This window comes from Primulina tabacum, chromosome 8, assembly GCF_025594145.1.
Source record: "Primulina tabacum isolate GXHZ01 chromosome 8, ASM2559414v2, whole genome shotgun sequence".
Classification (NCBI taxonomy): Eukaryota; Viridiplantae; Streptophyta; class Magnoliopsida; order Lamiales; family Gesneriaceae; genus Primulina; species Primulina tabacum.
The window spans coordinates 6,946,310-6,969,841 of record NC_134557.1 but is presented as its reverse complement, the minus strand read 5'-3'; the positions used below and the strand labels follow the sequence as shown (position 1 = coordinate 6,969,841).

The following is a 23,532-nucleotide window of genomic DNA, read 5'->3' as shown; positions in this document are numbered from 1 at the left end:
GATGTCGACGCAAAAATATAATGGCTTTTGCCTTTTCTTGTGATGTCGATATGCCATTTTCTTTTCTCACTTAGACCCAATGACTCAAGATGCATTTCTACATCGAGAGTCCATGGCATATAATTTTTTCCCGTGATGTCGAGCGCAACAAATTCGAGCTTTGTCAAATTTGACATGGTGGTACTAAAAAAAATTACGATGCATTTTATTAGTTAATGAATACTGCAATACAAAGTAATGGATAAACAACAAGTACACGCATTTGTAAAAATAAAGAAAACACATGAGGAGGATATTCTCTGATAAATAAAAGACTCGTGAGTATGATAACCAAAATAATTAAAAATAACCTTGAGAAAGCCATCTTCTTTTTTCTTCGAAAATTTAGTGAAGAATAATTTTTAGAGAAGAAGAGAAAGTTGGAGTGATTGAATGTGTTTATGAGATCATATTTATAGGGCAAAAACTAGTCGTTTCGTTACCGTTTATGACCGTTGGTGTATAAAAAAATAAAGGTATGTATTTGTATAATTTTATGGTAATAATATGGTGTATATAATATTAGACATATTTAAATAATTATGTATATCATATCACATTATTATAATGATGTGTCATAAGTTATTTTGTTTAAAAATCTTATAGGCTTTTATACTTGTCGTATCCCTTACCGGGAGTGTGGGATGTCGTCTTAACATCCTCCCATGATTTATAACAAGTTTTTGAAAAATTTATTTTTATTATTAATAATAACATTATATTATATATTAAATATATACACAATAAATAAATAACATTAAAATAAATATTATTACTTTTGTTACCTTTTTCTTCTGTTTGGAGCTTGGAAAAGGATGGAGGACTTTTAGAGCTTCGTGCTGATAACGTGTTGTGAAAAAGTAAAAATTTATGGTAAAAAGTAAAAATCTCAAATTCTCAAAATTTACCAAACTACACACTTTATAATATTTTTCTCTCTACTCAATTGTGATTTTCTTCACAAATGAGAGATCTATTTATAGGAAATCTTTACAAATAATCCAAAAATAAAATACATCATTACATACATCATCACACACTAATTTTCAATATTTACAACTCTTATTTTTTAACATTCAAATATTCAACATTCAAATATTCAATACACACATTTTAAATATATTTTTCAACATCCTTTAATTTGTCACCTTTTTTTGTGCCTCTCAAGGGCACCCACAATGGGTGACACCCATTTAACATCCCTCTCCATTGAACGCCGAACCGTCGCTATTACCGACGGCTTTTTAGAAACCGTCGTTGATTTTCTGACACGCGGACCCCACGTGTTTTGAATTATTTTAATTATATTTTATATTTTATGAACGCTCCTCTGTCCGGTTATTATTTTAATAAAATTGGACATTTAGCGACAGTTCACGTGACAAATTGGTACAACGATGAAGGTGACGAACCCGCACAACCCGTCCAGGGCTCAAACCGAGGATTTCATGAATATCTCCTGAACAAATTCCGAAATACGTGGCACTCATGTGCATCACCAACTTCGTGCCGACTTAGTTGAACATATTTGGTCACAATACAACAACAATCTTTGAATTAGTATTTTGCATCTTCTCTTAAGTTTAATTTATTTTCTTTTATTTTTATGCAAATGTTATTTATTATTATATGTTGTACCGTTTTATTTTAGGTTTATAATAAATTTTTAATTTTAAATAAGTGACACTCATAAAATTAAATTATTTTACGTACTAAATAAATAAAAACATATTATTATTAATATAAAATAATAATAATTTAAATTTCTTAAAAAATTTGAAATTGAATTTATTTAATTTAAAATAAGAATAAGATGAATGAGTGGACAGCGGGACCTACAAATAATGAGTGTGAATGTTAAAATGAATGTGGGAGAATAGATGTGTTAATGTAATGTGTATGTGCCATGTGGACCCTACGATTTTTGATGGGGTGGTGGGTGTTATAACATAAAATATATATATGAAAAAGTCTCACGAATTAATTTTGGGCACAAATATGAAAAAGTCTCACAAATAATGAGTGTGAATTAATATTTTGACATAAAAATATATATGAAAAAGTCTCACGCATGTGGACCCTACGATTTGTAATAATATAAAAAATATATATGAAAAAGTCTCACGAATTAATTTTGGGGAACAAATTTTTTAGGATCACTTATAAAAGAAATTATTTTTATGTCAAAACATTACTTATTACTTTAAATATATGCATGATTGACTCATCTCACGAATAAAAATTGATGAGAATATTGTAATAAATAATATCATTAGTTCAAAAAATAATTAATAATGGAGCCACGAGTGGTCAATAGGGGCAGTCACTTTAAATTTTCCTACAAGGATATATTTCTTGTGAGATGATCTCACGAATCTTTATCTATGAGACGGGTCCGATATTCAGAATAAGAAGTCATACTCTTAGCATAAAAAGTAATACTTTTTCATGGATAACCCAAATAAGATATCTATCTCACAAAATAAGACCCCTGAGACCGTCTCACGCAAGTTTTTGTCTTCCCTTACAATTGAGTAAAATTAAATATAGTTCCGTGATCTGTCCCCTTACAATGAAATTATTTTAGATTTTCAACACAAAAGAGAGGATACTAAGATACAAACCAAAAGTCAGACCACTTCACTCATTTCTCGATGTTTTAGAGATCTTCGAGTTAGTAATCAAGGTACATTATATATTCTAGATTAAGATATCATATAATTAATATATAGTCAAGTGAAATAAATTTTGATTGCTTTTACTTGAGGTGATTAACGTGAGATAGAGTTATAAATCCCAATTAATATAGTGTTTACTTGCAAAAATAAAATTTTATTAGACGCAAAGACTCGTTAATAATTTGATTTCTGTCTGACTTTTGAAGTACTCTTTAATTTCGGTATCCATTAATAGTTTATGGGTTGTAAAATGAAAATAAAATGAAAAAAACTCAAATATATCATTCCTCCCTTCTCTATTAAAACTCAAATATATCATTATTCCCTTCTCTTTTATCATAGTCACAAGAGCACAATTGTGATTTTTTGTTTAATCACAATTTTAATCAATTAAACTAAACATATTATCATTTATCATTATATATATCCAATTTTTTCAAGGCAAAAATTTATGTAAGATGGTCTCACGGATCGTATTTTGCGAGACGGATATCTTATTTGGGTCATCCATTAAAAAGTATTACTTTTTATGCTAAGAGTATTACTTCTTATTGTGAATATCGGTAGGATTGACGCATCTCACAGATAAAGATTCGTGAGACCGTCTCGCAAGAGACCTATTCTTTTTTCAATAATCATATAAATTATATCTACACAATCATAACTGACCATTCGTTTTATTCTATAATAATAAGTAATACTTTTAACATAAAAAATAATATTTTTTCATGAGTAGTTTCACGAATCAATTTTTTGTGATATACTTCTCTTATTTGAGTTACCCATACAGTCACGCCCTCTATCAAAACACTGGTGATTCGTCATCAAAACATATATAGCACTAAAAATTTTTTAATATGGTTTTGGAATGAAAATGGTAAATATAAAATTGTAAAATGAACGGTCAGTTATGAAAGTTTGAACAACATATCAGCCACTTATCTAAAAGCAGAGTAAAGCAACTTTATAAATGGGCTTGCATCATATGGCCAATTACTAGTCGAAATGGCGAGCGTAAACCACGTGTAGGTGCGTGGTGGGGATTATATTTAAATACATCTCCATCGCCAATCTCAATTCGTTCCAATTTCTCCTTTCGAATTTGATACAAAAGTTTAGATATAATATTAACTAAATTTATTTTTATATCTTGGATGGATCATGTGGAGCGCACCCATTTTGCTAAACAACTGTTTATTCATGTTATATCATATTAAATATTCGATGTTACCTCTATTCACGGGTGGAGCCACATTAATTTATACCCGGGCTCTACATTAATTTATATTCGGGCTGACCCAATTTTTTTTAAAAAAATTGTATATAAATTTTGTATAATTTTGGAATAATATGGTATTAGTCAGGGTACATCAATCGAAAATATATAATGATTCTAGAGTTTAAAATTTCAGTTCAGACAGAGCCATATTTCTGGCTCCGCCACTGCCTCTATCTCACATTAATAAATAAAAAATGAAAGTTTAAAATTGTTTATAATGAGTTTATTTAAACGCAAAACAACAACTTGAGTTTAAAAAAAATTGTAAAGAGAAGACGTATACAAAATAATTGTCATAGATGTTCATTATGCAGATGCGTTTACGCGGTTTAGGCCCGAGACGTGATATAATGAAGGACAGTCACAAGCAGGAATGTTAGAAAATAAGTGATCGCTTGGCAAAGTGCTAGGTTTATGATAATCACTTATTGAATTTGTGGGACAAAAGTATTACATCAGTGAGAGTACTCATCTATTGAACCTGTAGAAATCATATCTAGATTTGCAGTGTTGGACGATCGAGGGACCAAGTTGTGATGAATACATCGCAATTGGAATGAGGAGTTATTGTGACACGAATTTAAAATTGATAATTTAAAATGTACTCTTATCATTCCACGTGCACAAAAAATAGAGCTAAAAATGATTTATAATGAATTAGAAAACTCTTCTAACGACTTAGATTAATCATTTTTTAAAGTTCAAGACATATACAAAATAGTTGTTATATGACTAATTATACAATCCCGTTTATACAGGCCTAAATCGAGGACGCGACGAGATCTATCGATCAGATATTTGTTTAGGCTTAAGTAGAAGTATACATTGACAAATAAAATGCAGATATCGTATGTGCTAGGTATTGTTAACGACTGTATGGTGACTATACCGCATGCCAGACAAAACTATTTCTCAAATTTTAAATGGCGAGACTTATTTTGTTGACAGATGATTATTAATATAACTTATTTATATGTAACAAGTAAAATTTCTATTTGATACATTTAAATACTTCTGTTGAATTTATTAAAAATGAGAAATATATTACGCATAGTAAATCTATATCATGTTTAATATATTTATATAGTTATTATTATTAATGGGTGGGTATAATAACACACTATTTAAGATTCACATACTGAAATGCACATCCATATATCATAAACACAAAAACTCCGAGACGTCTTACAGATAAACTTTGTAATACGAATCTCCGACCCGGTTCTACTCGACCAACTCATGTAAAGTATTATTTTTTAGTTTATATTTTACGTTTAGTAATTCCCTCATATCCTAAACACCAATGTATAATTATGACTTTGTTCAGCTAAAATTTGATCATATTATATAGAGTGAAACATTTCATGTGAAGCATAGAAAATGCTTATTTAACGAAGGAAATTGAAATTTAATCATTATTTAAATATGAAATTAAACTCTGTGCCCAAATAAGTAAATACTGCAACCTCCATTGCACAGCTAAGTGGAACACTGTTACTTCTAACAGTGGCTTTATATAAATTTATTTTTAAAAAATGATATTTGTATATTTTTTCCTTGAATAAAAAAGAAAACATTTAGGTTTCTTAAATATTAAAATTTTGCCCCCAAATATAGGGGATTCTGTCAAAGATACCTTAGCTGGCCGATAATAATTAGATTTAATATTTTAAAAAGAAATTATGGTTTCAATAATTAAAAAAAATGGTATATTGGTATGCATTTGTAATAAGTACAATATAATGTTGAACGCCTTGAATTATAATTGGAGTAGGTTTGTGAGTTCGAGGCATATGGGGCTCATGTAGAGAAAATAATTGCACGAAAAATCAAATTTATGTTATGATCTTGTATCCGATATATAGAAAACTATATTTTTCCTCGCGTGATGTATATAATTCTGAGTACGATTTATGTAAGACGGTCTCACGGATTTATATCCATGAAGTAATGTGACACGGTTGATATTTTTTAAAAAAATTAATCAATTTTCACTATTTTTTGGGTTTTCAAGCCAGCTAAAAATAATATTCTATTTTACCAAAAAAAAAAAAAAAAGGAAAGGAAAGGAAATCCGAAGTCCATATCCACTATTTCAGCAGGGGATATGTACTGAACAATTTCTTGAAAAGTCAAATACAGACAAAAACATTTAGGAGTCAAAAACAATGAGAAAGAAAATATGGAGAAAAGGAAATGCCACTAAAACTTTTTGTCCACCATTATAAAACAAAGTTCTTCCATTCATTGCAAGGAAGAAATATCAAGAAAAATATTGACATGACAATACCCTCCACAAGAAATCCCGAGCATATATATATGTCACCACCACTCCTCCATTACAATCACAAACTTCTGGTGACTCAGAAAAGCATGAAAAGGGACAGAAGATACAGTCAAAAAGAAGAAGGAAACATGGAGAAAGATGAAATGAGAAAAGGGCCGTGGACTGAAGAAGAAGATGTCCAGCTTGTATTGTACGTGAACTTGTTCGGTGATCGGCGATGGGATTTTATCGCAAATGTTTCAGGTTTGAAGGTGGCGGGCGATCCGATGTTCCGGTAGGCTTGTTTTGGGCTTGAATCGGTAATTTTTAGAGATCCCGAAAAAATTCACTTTGAAAATTGATTTTGTTGTCTCAGGTTTGAAAAGAAGTGGGAAAAGTTGCAGGTTGCGCTGGGTTAATTACTTGCATCCTGGCCTCAAAAGGGGAAAGATGTCCCCTCATGAAGAGCGCCTTGTTCTTGAACTTCACTCCAAATGGGGAAACAGGTTAGCTTCACTTTTTTCAAAGTGCTTTATTTAACAATACGTGTGTGTGTGTGTGCGCGCCTGGTTGATTGTGATTTTCGTTATTAGAACTTAGTATGCTAAATTGATCACGTGCCATTAAAACTTTGTATATATCATACATATGGGAGTTTTTATGTTACAGAAATTGGGAATGTTTTTATACTACTGAGGACGAATCTGAGATTTTTTTCAGGAGATGACGATAATGCCAGTATATGCTTGATAACTTGATAGATATTTATGCATGCGTTTGGTTAATTTTCAATACTTAAACAGTACTATCTCTAGTTAGGTAGCTCTTGAGCTTCGATCTACTGTATCATATTTAGTGTAGATACTATATAAGATTATTTAACTTGCAGATGGTCGAGAATTGCACAGAAATTACCCGGTCGCACCGATAACGAAATCAAGAACTACTGGAGGACATACATGAGGAAAGAAGCTCAGCAGAAGAAGAAGAAATCGTCCAGGTCTCCATCATCACCATCATCTTCATCTTCTTCATCTTCATCCTCGAACAGCCCGACCGTGGAATTCCCTCAGGTCACCGAGACAAATGGGCGTAGTTTCTTCGACACCGGGGGTTGGAGTTGGTTAATCAGGTGCCTGGAGAAAAGAAAACTGGAGGGGAGATAGAAGAAAGTAGCAAAGTTTATTCCATGGATGAGATATTGAGAAACCTCGAGTTTGCTGACGAGACTTGCAACCTCACAGCTCAGGAAATGGGTTCATCCACATGTGATTATTACCCAATTGACTCCTTGTGGTCCATTGACATTGAAGAAGAAACCAAGATGCTGATGCAGCCATTGGGCGGCCATGATCTTCTCAATTCTTTTCCTTATTATAACAACAATTATTTCACAAATGGCTAGCTAACAACAAGATGATAATTTATTTAACCATTTCAAATCTTCTGGTTTTATTAAGTATTGTAAAGCTATGATAAGTGTACATCGTCGGAGAGATCGTGCCTAGTATCGAGTCTAGCTGAAGATTTGGGGTGAGTTCTAACTTCTATGCATTTTTAGGGCTCCCTGCAGTTGATTCCTTTCAGATATGGTATTGTGTAGTTTGTTACTTCCTACTTAGAGGTGAAGTCTAGATATTTTACGAGTGGGTTGTATATCAAATAATCTCCTTTTGGAGGAATGTAGTAAGTACTGTTACATTTTATCGTATTATATGTATTATGGTTCATGTTCAGATCCTCTGAGCTATTTATTACCCTATTTTTTTGGTTGAAAAATGAACCCAGTAATCCAGACAGATGCGACAAAGGAAACAATGTCCTGGTTGACAATCTAACCGGATTGATCCAGTTGGTTTTTGTGATGTTGCCCGACGTGCGATGAAAAAATTATTGATTAACAAAAAAATTATTGATCAGTTAGAAAACCAAAATCACCAGTACACTAATCACAAATCTATTTTACTTTTCTCACTTGGATTAATTAAATAAGATTTACTATTTTCCCAATAATTAGGTTAACTAGCTAGGAAAACATAGAAGAAAATAAGCCAACAATAAAAATACGAGGCCCTAGTCTGGAAGCACACTTCATCATTTTTTTAAATAATTTCCATCATTTTTAAATAATACCCAGTTAACTGTCCTTAAACCTTTCAATAAATCGTCAAAGATCAGTCCTACTCAAATAAATTGTTTAGGCATTTTAGAAAACAAAGCATCAATTTTGATTTCTTAGATGATTGATTCACTTAAAATGATGTTTTTCATACGTTTTAGACACATGAAAATAAGGGGTCTAAGAAAAGGCAAAACTTGTGTGAGAAGGTCTCACGGGTCGTATTTTGTGAGACAGATCTCTTATTTGGGTCATCCATGGAAAAATATTTTGTGAGACGGATATCTTATTTGGATCATCCATGGAAAAATATTACTTTTTATGTTAAGAGTATCACTATTTATTGTGAATATCGGTAGGATTGACCCGTCTCACAGACAAAGATCTGTGAGACCGTCTTACAGGAGACCTACTCCAAAAAAAAAATATAATACTCAGGTACAGTTAAAAAAAGCTATCCACGAGCTAGATTCTTTGTTATCCCAATTTCCTAATATTTTTAAAGGGAGATACTAAACCCTATCTTGTAGGAACAATTAAAATATATCAATCATCTACTCTCACAAAGAACACATATGTGAGTTTGAAGGCACAACACATGGGTCGAATTGGAATAAATGGCCCCCCAAATTTATAGCAACTTCGTCCCCTTACCAATTTTAAATTAGTTAGATGCGTACGATGGGTTAGTGGATGGAAGGTTTTCAAAATATATGGACTCCAATTGCACACCGGAACGCATTCCATAATTGATATGCTGTATTTTACCTTGGTAGCAATCTGACTTTCATCCTTAGGATGAAACTGGCGCAAGTTTACCAGGTTAATTATTATTTTAGGGAAGTCATGCGATTTTGTCTAATCATGCAAGGACTAATCAAGAGTTTAATCACACAAGTAAAAATTAATGTAGAATCGAGCTAGTGTTCGTCGTTTTATCAAAAATTATAGCCGTTGATAATGATGTAAATACAATCTTTAGAATCTTACGACAACAAGAAGATCGGGCTGTTCGGAGAAATGAGAGGGTTGCACAGCACGACACCCACATGAGAACCTTTTTTATGATTCCATACTTTTCATGTTTATATATACTTGATTTGATATTTCTCATTGATTGCAAGATGACCCGAAAAGGGATCAAATATTCATTTATATTCACATTATAGGCAGCACCCCGCACTCAAAAACCAGCACAGGGAACTACGCTTGCTGCCCAAAAGTTGCAGACAGGTCCAGAGGCTTGGGAGTGATACTCGTTCGCATGGGAAGTTATGTGTACTGAGCTTTAATTGTGCGTCATTTTTGGCCCTTTAAAGATATAAATAACGAATTGCAACCATATATTAATAGGAGACGATGCTTGAATCTCTCGTTCACCCTGGAACACCCATCTACACAATACTCAAACAACAAAACCACACAATTACGCATTCAAGGACACTTGGTACATGAATTTGAGACGTGGGAGCGAACGACAAGGGATAATTGAAACACAAGACAGATGAATTCATTTGGGGACAGCAAATCAAATTTATTATGTTTTTTCTTTTTCTTTTTTCCAGATTTCAAATACAATGTATTGGTTTCTTCCTGTTTTATTTGTCCTTCGATTTACTGATCACAAATTGGATATCAAACTTATTTGAAATCTGGAATTCGGGAAAGATAATTTTGAATAGGATAATAAAATAACACATTCTACGATTTTTGTATAGTTTGGGAGGCTTAAAATATCTTTTGAAGTCATTGATAGATAATCATATAACTTGATCATCAAATTATTTCAATGCTTGATTTCCAATATAGATTTTGAAATTAGCATTAATTAATAAGATTTACTTGACATGCAGGAAAGTGAGTGAGTAACACATGAGGGTTCTTGGCTTATAAATTGAAATAAGTGATATTATCCCAAATGTGATTTACATGAATGAAAATTGAGTGAAATCTTCTCTCTAGAATTCGTCTGTGAGTTTATGAGTTAACTCAAACGAGTATTTATTGAAAGGGGCTTTCTCTATTTGGGTCATGAATTTATCGGATATTTGATATGGGCTTGACATCAGCCCATTAATTAAAGAGGAGGGTACAAATACATTTGGACTGACTTATAAGCAAAATTTTGATTAATTAAGATAAATTTACTCATAATCTCTTGCTCAATCATTAATTGAATAGATATCTTATGAGACGACGCACTGATTAATATCTGTGAGACGAGTCGACCATGTCCATATTTATAGTGAAAAATAAAATAATATTTTTAACACAAAAATAATATTTTTTCATGAATTTGGTCGATTCAGAAATAAGTCTTATTAAATTGACTCATAGTACAATTTCACATGAGTTTTTTTATTATTAATATAAGCACAAAAACTTTTACGAGACATATATCTTATTTAATTATACATTTAAAAAAATATTAACTCTTACATTGTTTGTCTTAGTCAGTGATTGGACGGTGATGAGATTTAAATGTTTTTTTTTTCTTTTTTTTTTTTAAAAAAAAAGGAATTAAATGTTTTGGGTAACGCAATTATCGGGTTAGCCAATTGTCAAGGTTAGGTGAGACGAATGTATGGGTCAGTCAACTCTTTTGACATATTTGAATTTTAACATTAAATCTACTTTCCATAAGTTTGTGAGTATTAATGAATATTAAAATACATTACAACTAAATCCATCATTGTCAGACAAATGTTTGAAAATTGTGTGCTTCTTTGACTTAATTATGTCGGAATTTGAAACTAAATATTATGTTACCTATATATCCTAATAATCGGACTAGGTCTAAGATATTTCATGCACGTAATATTAAGTCAGTCACGTGCGTTTGAAAAACTACGTGATAAGACCGGAATTAATCCAGTTCGTTGGGCTCACCCTCCCCCCTAAGTCTAAGTTCGAGTCCTCTTTATATAGACATGAAAATAAATTTCCAATTGACTTAAGTTATAAATAGTATTTAATTCCAAACAAAACATTTTAATGTTTAAAGTTTTAATTGAATGAAAAATTTTAATCAAACATATATGATTGCAAATTGAATTGGAACATGAGATAAACATTAATAATTTCGTCTGAATGAAATAATATCTTTTTTTTTAAATTATTTTAGGAAATGAGAACTCACAACCGCTATCTAACCGCTGTCTTTTGATGTACATTGAGTAAATTTCATACTAATGTAACTATTTACAAATTATATTAGCTAGATAAATCACGTTAGACAAGTTCTGTGTGAAATACTCGTCCAAGAAAAAGTTGATAAAAGAAATCGAATTTCTGACTATTTGTCAAATACTTATCTAATGTACCGACTCGAACATTCGTTGGAGGTATTATCTTACATATAGTAATATCATGTCATATCGAGATAGACTGGATTGATAAATGCATTTGGATGTATTTAAGATAAATGGAAATAATAAGAAAAGACGCATCAAAAATAATGCCCACATACTTCCAATGCAGATTGCCGGTCCAGTTCAAAAATAGTGCCATTTGTAAGAAGATGTTTTTGCAATATGAAAAAACAAATTAACCTGTGGAAATTCTTGAAAAGTTGGGATTTGACGAGGGGAGAATTGAACTCCCAAACAGATTTAGAGAAATCGCTGGAACTCATTTTTTCTTTGAAAAAAAAGTGATACCAACCATTAAATTTTTACCTAAAAAAAAAAATAAGAAAGTAGATGGACGCTGGAATACACAGTCCGCAGACCCCATTTATCCGGGGGGACATTAAAAAGGCCAAAAAATGGAGTGAAATATAGGCTAAAACTAAGACTTAGCAGTAAACTGCATTTGTTTGGTAGCTGTTGTCTGCCGCATCCTTATTTGAAGTCTACCCATTCACACCCGCCATCCTTTTTCACATATCAATGAAATGCACGACTCCATTGGACTCTAAATCCTCATATATACAATTACATTCATTTCTTGGAATTTCTACAAGCAATGGCGGTTTCCAGCTCCAGCAGGCCTGGGAGAATGCCGGAACTTCAATCCACAAAGTTATGGAAGGAACAAAGAGGGGAAATCAGTCCCGAGAGAACTGTGGTCTGGACCGAACCTGCTTCCAATGGGAAGCTTAAAACTGATAAAAGAGTTCCGGTCATTTACTATCTGTCGAGGAATGGGCAGCTGGAGCATCCCCATTTCATGGAGGTCCCTCTTTCATCTCCTCAAGCGCTCTATCTCAGAGGTATGCATCTTGAATTTTATGGGGGAAGAAAATTGAGATATTAAATATTGATTTTTGTTTGATTTATTGGATAGACGTGATCAATCGATTGAATGTTCTTCGTGGGAAAGGAATGACATCCATGTATTCTTGGTCTTGTAAACGGTATTGTATATATATATTTTTAATTTTCAGTGATTATTTATCAGTTTTTTCTTGTTCGATGGATTCCTTAAACTTCTATTTTTGATATGGGATTCAGGAACTACAAAAATAGATTCGTTTGGCATGATTTATCGGAGAATGATTTCATATACCCGGCGCACGGAAATGAATACGTTCTCAAAGGATCGGAGCTACTGGAGACCACGTTCATGGATACGCTTTCTTCTTTTCAAAGGCAGCAGGCCCAGCCTCTGGCTCTGCCTCCTCCGGTAGGAGACAACCAAATCGTCGGCAGTAATGATCTGATAGATTACCCCAAAGCCTCAGCGGACAGACGGCGGCGCAACCAGTCCTGCAGCTCCATCGACTTCAACCTCAACGAATACAGCGTATACAAGGCAGAGACCTCCAGCAGCACCGCCTCCGCGGACGCCTCCACTCAGACCGAAGACAAACGCCGACGCCGCCGTCCGCACGGGGAAATAGTCGAGGTGAAGGACAAAGAACCACACGGAGAAGACGAGATCGAAATCTCACCCCCGACCTCCGATTCCAGCCCCGAGACACTAGAAACCTTAATGAAAGCCGACAAACGGCTGATACTACTGCCCGAGACAGTGTGTGAAGATCCAACGGCCAGTAACCATCGGGCGAAAGACAAGGCCTCGTCAGTTTTGATGCAGTTGATATCCTGCGGTTCGATCTCGTTCAAGGACTGCGGGACTGGTCAGGGTCTCGGGTTGATATCCCAGTACAAGATGAGATTGCCACGTGTGGGAGGAATTGTAGGAAGGGGACGAGTGAAACTGGAGGAGAAGGAGTACTTCAGCGGAAGTATCGTGGAGACAAAGAAAGAGGAATTTCCGAGTCTGAAAAGGTCCACTTCCTACGGTGCGCAACGGTGCGTGTTTTTGCTCACTGTGTTTCTTACCAGCGTACAGTACAGTACCGTCACATGTTTTGTTTTCTCTGATCGATTCTAAATTTTACGTCACGCAACGTCAATGTTAACCCGTATTCGATTCCATCCAGTAATTCAAAGCCACCCCTTACTGAAAAAAGATTTGATTTTTATATTATATTTATGCAGACAACAAATTTTATGTCTCTTTTCCAAATGTGTACGTATGAATCCCCATTCCCCTCGATAATGATCAATCATTGCAGTGAATCATTGCATAATCTGCATGGGGATTTTGCAAAATCTTCACACAAAACACACAGCATCTCTTTTCACCAGAAATTTACCATAAATTGTGGAATAATGAAGTTTTGGGTGCGCATTGGATCTGCAGGAGCTCACATCTGGAAATCCCGGGAAAGGAAATGAGATCAAATTGCTTATCAAGAAAATCTAAGACACAGCAATCCGAATCCTCGACCCAAAAGGAAGCAAGTAATGGACTCACTTGCAGTGGTACCATTATTGATTCTTGTGCTTGAAATGGTACTATAAATTATCATAGACCCCTAGCTTCGTGCTTTGTTGGAAATAGTGGAGTTGATCTGGTCTTGTTGTATTTATGAGCAAATTAAATTATTTCATCATCAAATGGCTTCATTGAGCTTGGGGTAAATATGCATTGGATGTCATGTTTGGTGTATTGACATTCGATAAATTTTGGATTTGGTGTGTGGATGTTTCAATAAATTCCTCGTGGAGTGGGGACATTATTGACTTTTAACGTTGGGAATTCAAATAGAAATTGTCACTTGTACAATTATGGGGTGGTCCTAAATTAAATTATACTAATTCTAGTTTCCAAAAAATCCTGAAATTACGTTGAAAATTGTCGAATGCATTATATTATACAAAATAAAATCTGAAAAGAAACGAAAAAGTATGTTGAGAGAAATACGGAAAAGGGTGCGTCGGTGTGAACGTTGAATAATTGAGGCAATCGACACTGACATAGAATACCGGGATGTTTCTACATTATATCAATTTTTTAATTATCAAAAGATGGGATGCTCGATTTTTATTTTTTTTTTTAAAATAAAAGTAGGATGCCTCGATTTTTTTTTTTTGAAACAAAATATTCATTCTTCATTAATTCAAATCAGAGTTATTACAATCATGAAGTAGAATATCTATAATAAACTCAGAACTGTCATAAGAAATAAAAAGACTAACATAAGAATTGTTCGCCCTAGCCAGAGTATGAGCAGCCATATTCGCTTGTCTTCTAGGCAAAACGAACTTCGTATGAAGGTTCTTGATAGAGAAGGGAGCAACATGCAGCAACAATCGATCCAAATTCACTACGATCCGCCAGCTCTGAGGCTATAGCATCTACCACCAGTTTGGAGTCTTTTTCGAATATAAAGTTTTGTAGATCCAAGGAGATAACCCAAAGAATGGCATCAAGCAATGCTTTCGCTTCAGCTTCTCGTACCTCAAGTATCCCATAACAGTTTTGCATCCTAGAGATCATGAATTCTCCATTGGAGTCCCGAATTATTGCTGCTACCCCAGTCTTGCGCGCTTCCTTAAAAGTGGCTGCATCAATGTTGCATTTCATAAAGCCCGAAGGCGGTGTGTGCCATCGCATTTCTTCAGGCGAAGGCATCATCTGTGTAAGTGGAACTTGGTTTAGTGTTCGAGCATATCTCCATTGTTGGAGTAGGTCGGATGCTAGTGAAATATTAACTCTGGCTGGTCTATCCACATTGTTCCATAATTTTTCATTCCGATATCGCCATATGCTCCACAAAGTCATGGCTAAGTTGGACTTTTCTTGAGGTGGGCACCGTTCCAAGCATTGAGAGAACCATTGTGAAAAGGATTCTGATGCATTAGCACATTCCTCAACAAGATGTATCAAGATAGCGAGGTTCCAACAAGTCTGAGCATAAGGGCAGTCTATGAAGAGATGCCAATTACTCTCGATACCAAATCCACATAAAACACAACATATGGGGACATTCAGCCCTCGGTTTTGTAGGTTATTGCGACAAGGAAAGCAGTTTCTCACAATACGCCAAAGGAAGAACTTGATCTTTGGTGGTAGTTCGAGCTTCCACATTTTAGCCCAAGTCCCAGATGCAATGCACGAGTAGCTAGAGTGATTATATGTATTCATAAGAAGCTTATACCCGAATTTGACTGAGTAGATACCATCTCGGCTGAAGTGTCAAATTCTAATATCTTCTGAATTTGGTGATAAAAGAGGTATTTTTGTTATTTCCTCGATATCTCGTGGTTGAAAGGAATCCTGTAGCACATTGATATTCCATTGACTTGCAGATGGATCGATCAAATCTGAAACTGTCACAAGATGTTGTTCCTCATCAAGCTGAGTTTGTATATAGAAATTTTCCGGATCACGCAACCAAGGATCATGTAGGATATTTACAGATCGGCCGTTACCTATTTTCCAGCGTATATCCTGTGTCAAGATAGCTTGAGAGCACCAGATGCTTCGCCATATGAAGCTAGGATTGGGTCATAGTCTTGCATTTACAAAGTCGTTTCTCGGAAAGTATTTCGCTTTGAGTAGCCGAGAAGATAGAGCATCAAGGGCAGATATACACTTCCAGCCTTGCTTCGCAAGCATTGCAAGGTTATACCCTTCCAGGTTTCGATAGCCTAAGCCTCCCATTTCTTTTTGCGCACATAGTCGATCCCAGGTCATCCAGTGTATTCCTCTCGCTCCATTAGATTTCGAACCCCACCAGAAGGAGTTCATCATTTTCTGGAGTTCATCTAGCAAGGAACTCGGCAGTAGGAAGCAGTTCATACAATAAGTTGGAAGTGCATGTGCAACAGATTTAATGAGTACATCTCGACCTGCCGATGATAATGAGTTTTTCTTCCAATTATGGATCTGTGTCCAAAGCCTATCCTGAAGATAGCCAAATACGACCTTCTTTTTGCTGCCCACAATCGATGGTAGCCCCAAATATCTGCCGATGCCTCGATTTTTTTAAATAAAAAAGAAATCAGAAACAAAGAATATTTTTCTACAAGCAAGAGTCCAATCAAACTTAGTTTTTTTTTTTTGTCTATTTTCTTATTAAAAGTGCTTTTTTGCGTATATCTCTTTGTTTGATCATATTCTAATTATTATTTTCACATTGATTTAACGTAATAAATTGTGAATAATGATAAAATCTGGGCTCAACTAAATACAGAAAATAAATTATGGAAGTGAGACGGTTTCACGGATTTATTTTAGTGAAATGAGTCAACCTGATTTATTGTTAAAATTAAAATTAACATTTTTATCATAAAAAATAATATGTTTTTATGTATAAAGTCGATTTGATGATCTGTATCATAAAATTAAATGGTAAGCTTGTTTTAATTATTTATGATCACTGCAACACATCCAAATTTGCAACCTTAGATTTGGTTATAAATTCAATCACTCAGATACAAAATCCAAAGCATTGGGGTTTTTTATCGCTTGCTGACATTTTCATGCTAAGAATATTGTCAACCAATTAAATGATTCTAATATACTTTAATATTTATATTATATATAATATTTATATTATCTATTCTATTCTATTATATTAAGATTGAGCACATGATACTGACTACCTAAAAGGACACCAACTTTTTCTTCCAATTTTACTTTTATATGATACTACTATTACACTTTTGTTTTATGTTATTTTTTTTTTAAAAAATTTCAACACACACTTTTATTTTTTTTATTTCAACAATTCAAATATCAATTTAGTCACTTCATAAATTGTCAAATTACACTTTAGTCCATCGATAATGATAAAAAAAATTTATGCACACAAGCATCGCGTGTGCATAATAACTAATATATAATAATAAGTTAATAGGAAATTATGTAATTGTAAAAATAAATTGATCCATTATTTTTTGGGGTCAAAAGTCAAATTAAACTCATATAGCAACGGTGTGGGTTTTGCCACATGTGATTGGTTAGCTAGCTAGTAGGGTTTAGTCACACCTTAATATCCTCTCTGTCGTACGTCACTTTTTGGGTTTTCGGCCAAATAGAAACAAAGTAGAACCCTAATTAAAAAATAATGTAATTTTATTGGACAAAGTTGATTTGCACTCGCAGCACGAATTAATTAGAGAGCCTTCATCGCGATTACCACATCCTGTTGAACGTACAAAATTTTGGATGCTTTTCTAGGGTTTTGATTTGAATTGGGAAAAGTTTGCTCTTGTTTGAAACTCACAGTATCCATCTAACAATGTGAGAATGTAATAGTGTTTGATATCCATTGTCAAATTTACATTGTAGGGATTCGTCGCCCAGCCAAGTAGGAACCCGCCAATGGTAAGTCCTTTTTTTCAAAAAATAAATTCCAGATTATAACCTTTTTTAATCTATCTACCTATATGCGTGTATCCATTGCTGCCTTTGGAGTTTTGGGTAGAATGGAATAAATATATGCACTAATTCGAGTTTATACTTGACGCCGGTGTGGCAGAGTCTTGAAACTTATTGAAATGTCATATGATGCTTCGATTTGTTAGTAGAGTTTGAGTAATTTGTTGAATATGATGCGCTTTATTGGTCATATGAGATGGAATATATTGATCCATACCACCTGAAAATGTGAATTGTCTTAAAGTTTGTAGCTTTATATGTTACAACATAAGATTCTAAAATTTTCGCTATGGAAAAAAATTTGTATTGGCCTAAACAGGTTTTGTATCATTGCTATCTGTTTAATAATAAGTTTGGATCACATTAGCGATGTGTCCTGATTTGGATTCTGAACTTTGCATGTGTTGGCATTATCTTGGACATTTTCATCTCACGTCGGCCTTATTTTGTCACATTATTTTTGTCTATCAAGTGAACTCAGTGAAATGGTGATCCAGATACACAGCTATTTACTGTTTCTGCAATCTTTCCAGGACAAAGGATTTTGGATGATCAAAGGTGGCGTACTAATGACTGATGGAGACACTGTTTTCGACTACTCGTCTGTAAGGGATCCTAAGCGTGCCCGTCAGTGGTTGTCTGATGCTGCTGGACCAGAATTATTTCCTAACAAAAGGCAAGCTGTTGAATCCCCAATTTGCGGAGAAGAATTAGGAATCTCCATGGCAAATGCACTTCCTCGGGATGGTTCTCCGGGGTTTCAACCGGTGCTATCAGTCCCCAATCTATCCATGGATCGCATATTCGGATCTGAGATAAACAAATCTGTCAACTTGCCTGAAAGAAATATGATTGCTGAGATAGATGGCCCAAATTTGACTGAAAGAGTTGCATATGAACTCTTAGAAAATGACCCATCTGTTGGTTTATCCATGGAAAACCAAGAAACTGGTGTAAGCTGTGGTGGAAGTAGAGAAACCCATGATGATCAAGTTAAAGATCCTGAAAATGGACTGCATATTGCAGAGGTCAGGATAGGATTGTCCTTGGATCAGGCGTACAACTGGGGAAATGAAAACACTTTGATATCTATGGGACAACCCTATGATAAGGAAGTCGGAAATACAGCATTGATGGTTCATTCCTATGACATCATCGATGCTAATATTAGATCTATGGGTTCAACCTTTGGAAAAGGCATCGACAATACCATGTCATTGACCAGTTCCTCTAAAAAAAAGGAATCCGATAGCATATGTTTTGGTTGCTATAATGGTGAATCTATAGTTGATGTCCTGTCGAGGCCAGTTAGTAGCTATACCTTAATGTATGAACCATGTCCAGTTCAAACATCAGAAACGCATAACAAACCAAAGACCGTGGTGCCAAATGGTCATTCACCTAAATCCAGACTTGACTCTACGCCTAGAAGTAAGTTAGAAACCAAACCTGCTAGGAAAGAAGCACCAAACAGCTTCCCATCCAATGTCAGGAGATTGTTAGCAACTGGGATCCTTGAGGGGGTGCCCGTGAAATATGTTTCTGCCCCACAGAAGGTAATATTTAAGGTTTAATGCTTTGTTTTTGTTCATAGTTCTTGGCTCTCTTTAATGAACTTACTTGATGTGTTCCTGAACGTATAAGGAGCTTCGTGGAATCATAAAAGGGACTGGCTATCTTTGCGGGTGTCAATCATGCAATTATTCTAAGGTAAGCCATGTATATTAGTTATCTTTTGGAAAATATTATGGTAATCTCTTGCTTCATTATTGTATACGTTGAGATTTTGGTTTTTATGGAGGCGCTAAATGCATTTGAATTTGAGCGTCATGCGGGTAGTAAGACAAATCACCCAAACAACCACATATATTTTGAAAATGGGAAGACCATCTATCAGATAGTCCAGGAGCTAAAAAGCGTCCCGGACAGCATGTTATTTAATGCAGTTGAGACAGTGACTGGCTCCCAGATAAATCAGAAGGCCTTTTTCAGTTGGAAAGGTAGTGAAATGATCACATGAAACCTCTTTACCGTTTCCAATTTTCCAGTGTTGCTCATTCCCTTGTTTTTCTTCTTCTAGCATCTTTTCAAGCTGCACTCGAGAGCTTCAGTCCGTTTATGGGAAGTAAGAACTGAATAAATGAGTGATTTGGTCGGAACAAGAAACTTATTTGGATGTAAATGACATGCACATGGACGCAAGAACTAGGTTTTGGTAAGCTTTGTGTTTTTTTTTGTTTGGAATGGGTTGCTGGAATGAAGAATTAATCAGTTGTGAATCATTCTGCTGTAGTATTGGATGCAATATCTTGATATAAATATTGAACAATCATCTCTCGGATCCACATTTGTGAGAGCGACATCGGTTCAATCCACTACAATCAAAATCCTTCCCAATCTCAAACATGAGTTTCGAGTTGTTTGTAGTCTTGGCTAAATTATAGCATACAAAACTCTAAATCCGGAATCAATTAACAAATACAATCAACTTGATAGAACTGGAATATGTAGTCATCTACGCCCTTTGTGCACGGGAACTCCCTATGCAGATGTTCGGTGCGGCATAGTTGAATATGTATTTTAGCTTGGACTTGGCCAACGACACCATGATCATACCACGATTGAACTAATTGATTCTAGTAAACTATTTGTACTTGATTCCTTATCTTACTTGGTAGGATCCTGTGCTGTATAATCTAAACGTTCGAAGAATTTCATTATATTATCAAGAAGGAACTTGATAATCACTTTTGAAGGCGGCCTGATCAGTTCGCTTCCCCCTCTTTTCGGCACTGTACATGCTATTCAGAGTATCATTCAAGACATTGACTCGCACCATCTTTCGCTCTAAGAGCACCCACATTGGTGGGTTTGAACACCAATGTGGTGTTAACACCCACCCATTTGTGCACATTTGAACGTCTACGTTACCTTATTTTTTTTATATATTATTTTATTATTACTTTTTAAAAAAGAGGGAATGGGATGGGCCAAACATTAATTAGATGTATTAATATTTTATATATATGTATATTATTCAATTTAATAATGTATTTTAATAATTAAATAAAGATTATTTAATTTTAAAAATATTAATAAAAACATATTATTATTTATATAAAATAATAATAATTTAAATTTTGTAAATAATTTGAAATTGAATTTATGTAATATAAAATAAGAATAAGATAAATGAGTGGACAGCGGGACCTACAAATAATGAATGTTAATGTTAAAATGAATGTAATAGAATAGATGTGTTAATATAACGAGTAAGTGACATGTGAATCCTACGATACTGAGTTGGTGGGTGTTATAACAGATGCGGATGCCCTAAGGGGTATATAAAATATATCCGTTTTGCTGAAGTTTGATCGATACCGTTGGCTAATATCTAACCCAAAGACTCAAATCCCCTGAGTTGGCCTTTGAAGTGTTTAAATTGAAATCTTACTAAGATTCAATTTCGGAAGAAAAATCATTTCAAGATGGTAGCCGACCATGGAAATGGGTCGATGCCATAAAATACAAGGATGTGTTTTGGTACAATTTCATTGAGACTTGAATCTTAAGTGAAATTTATGTAAAATGTTCTTTTTTCAACACTGACAACGTGATTAATGAACTTGAACAATCGAAATTTCCTAGTAAAACCCAGACAGCGAAAAAAATCGCCAATTAAATTATATTTTTGTGATTTTATATGCCCCTAAACAAAATTCCTGAGTCGGCTTAGGTTAATGTTATGCACAAAGCTGATTATTAATAGTGTAGAACTTTATCATAACCGTAGTCTCACCTAAGAAAGACATTAATGAAGGAGCTAGGGTAAATTTAAACGAGGAAATGTCGTCTCGCATAGTAACTTGAAAACACGAAGATGCCAAGTGGAAAATGGGAAAAAAGGAGGCTACAAATTTGACATCAAACATTAAGTTCTGTTATCGAAACATCCTTTGGCTATCAAAAAACCAAATTTAATCCAGAACAATAACATTACCCTCAAAGAAAGGCAAAAAAAATACAAAAACACTTTCAAGAAGAAGGCATTTCAAACTTTAATAGCGTACTTCCTCACAGGGAAGTACATCTCCTTCTTTTTCTGCTTCTCTGTCTTCAAAGAAGCCTGCAAATTGCGGCACATTCACAAATAAATAACACATTTTTAAAAGAGGTAAAATAATGTGACTAATATATCAGCAGTTTTCCATGACAGAAGATCAAGGCAACAGCGAGACAAATTCAAAGAAAACAAAACAGAAAAACAAATCTACAAATACCACAAATGTTTGTTACAATACAGAAAAGATATATATCAGATAAAGTTGGTTTCTTTTCATCTCAATGCTAAACAGTAGAGTCAAAGTTATCACGAACTTATTTTCAATCTAATTACTATTAATATGTTTTACATTTAAAAAAAGTAAGGCAAAAGGCAAATATAACTCAAAGATTGGGGGTATTTTAATATTATCAAATCGAAAAACATAAATTCTTGAAACCTCCCTCCCCCTCAAAATTTTTTTTTATTGAAAATACCTATAAGGCAACTGTAGAGCTTCACACATTTACGGACAAGAATCCAACTACAAGGGCAATAGGTAAAATCCTCAAGTAATAAGCTTCACCAAAGTCCTAGCATTTGATGTTTTCCGCAACATGATCCGCAGTAGGAAAGAAATGAAGGATCAACTATGGAACACAGTGAAAGAAAGCCAGAACTCATATTGAAAGGCCACAAATAATCTACAAAATACAAGGTGACAAAGTAGCATAGCGAACACACAACAATGCGAAATCCAACAGGCTTTAAATACCAACACTCCAATCCACGTAACATCAAAAATAATATATTGCACCAAGAAAAACTTAACTATAAAGAAAAAAACTGCATTTACCTGGTGCTTAGTAAGACGGCGGCGAATGGCACGGGTTTTCTTGGGGCGGAGATCAAGGGGTAAATACTTCTTGTTCTTGTACACTTCCCTTAGAGCAGCCTTCTGCTTCTGAGATATGACGGTCAGCACCTGGGCAATGGAAAGTCTTACCACTTTAATCTTGGAAAGCTTGTTCGGAGCGCCGCCGGTGACCTTTGCCACACGCAGCAACGCCAGCTCCGCCTTCAGATCTTTCAGCTGCGCTAAAAGATCCGTCTTGCCCTTCTGCCTCAGCTCGTGCACCTTGATCCGAGCTACAACAGTCAAAATTCAAAACTTATCAATTCATAACATTAAAAAAATCATTTGCTTCATAATGCGTCTAAATTCTAACCCATGTCCCGTTTACTCTTTCTCCGGATGACTATTTCGGTAGACGCGAAAGGGTCGAACGATGATGAGATAAACCCTAATGTATATATAGATGGATTTGGGCTTCAATCAAATAATTGGGCTGACCCAATTGTCGATAAAATCTGCTGATGGGACACACTTAAAGCCCAACTATGTCCAGAAGTTATGGGTACCAAACA

At 34.4% G+C, this 23,532-nt stretch overlaps 4 protein-coding genes across 5 annotated transcripts; 3 read left to right on the top strand and 1 right to left on the bottom strand.

Annotated features, from left to right (window-relative positions):
• The first annotated feature begins 6,222 nt into the window (after positions 1–6,222).
• LOC142553468 (transcription factor MYB48-like) lies at positions 6,223–7,998 on the top strand. The gene is given in 4 exon segments (XM_075663742.1): positions 6,223–6,526; positions 6,639–6,768; positions 7,152–7,375; positions 7,378–7,998. Coding segments are annotated over 4 exon segments (894 nt in total). The 5' UTR covers positions 6,223–6,276; the 3' UTR covers positions 7,668–7,998.
• A 4,165-nt stretch (positions 7,999–12,163) lies between these two features.
• LOC142553467 (protein SOSEKI 4-like) lies at positions 12,164–14,299 on the top strand. Its single transcript, XM_075663741.1, has 4 exons — positions 12,164–12,594; positions 12,669–12,738; positions 12,836–13,639; positions 14,034–14,299. Exons 1-4 carry the CDS (start codon positions 12,348–12,350, stop codon positions 14,179–14,181), a joined length of 1,269 nt encoding a protein of 422 aa, XP_075519856.1. The 5' UTR covers positions 12,164–12,347; the 3' UTR covers positions 14,182–14,299.
• A 3,395-nt stretch (positions 14,300–17,694) lies between these two features.
• Positions 17,695–20,344, top strand: LOC142553466 (uncharacterized). Of its 2 annotated transcripts, none has more exons than XM_075663739.1 (5): positions 17,695–18,008; positions 18,596–19,618; positions 19,707–19,772; positions 19,846–20,062; positions 20,143–20,344. In XM_075663739.1, the coding sequence occupies exons 1-5, from the start codon at positions 18,006–18,008 to the stop codon at positions 20,196–20,198; spliced, it is 1,365 nt and encodes a 454-aa protein (XP_075519854.1). In that variant the 5' UTR covers positions 17,695–18,005; the 3' UTR covers positions 20,199–20,344. The 2 variants fall into 2 exon arrangements, with proteins under 2 accessions (XP_075519854.1, XP_075519855.1); XM_075663740.1 differs by having other exon boundaries at positions 17,698–18,008; positions 19,864–20,062.
• A 1,626-nt stretch (positions 20,345–21,970) lies between these two features.
• On the bottom strand, positions 21,971–23,411 carry LOC142553465 (large ribosomal subunit protein uL29-like). Its single transcript, XM_075663738.1, has 3 exons — positions 23,334–23,411; positions 22,961–23,253; positions 21,971–22,188 (listed from the first exon to the last, which is right to left on the bottom strand). The coding sequence occupies exons 1-3, from the start codon at positions 23,335–23,337 to the stop codon at positions 22,114–22,116; spliced, it is 372 nt and encodes a 123-aa protein (XP_075519853.1). The 5' UTR covers positions 23,338–23,411; the 3' UTR covers positions 21,971–22,113.
• Positions 23,412–23,532: the final 121 nt, after the last annotated feature.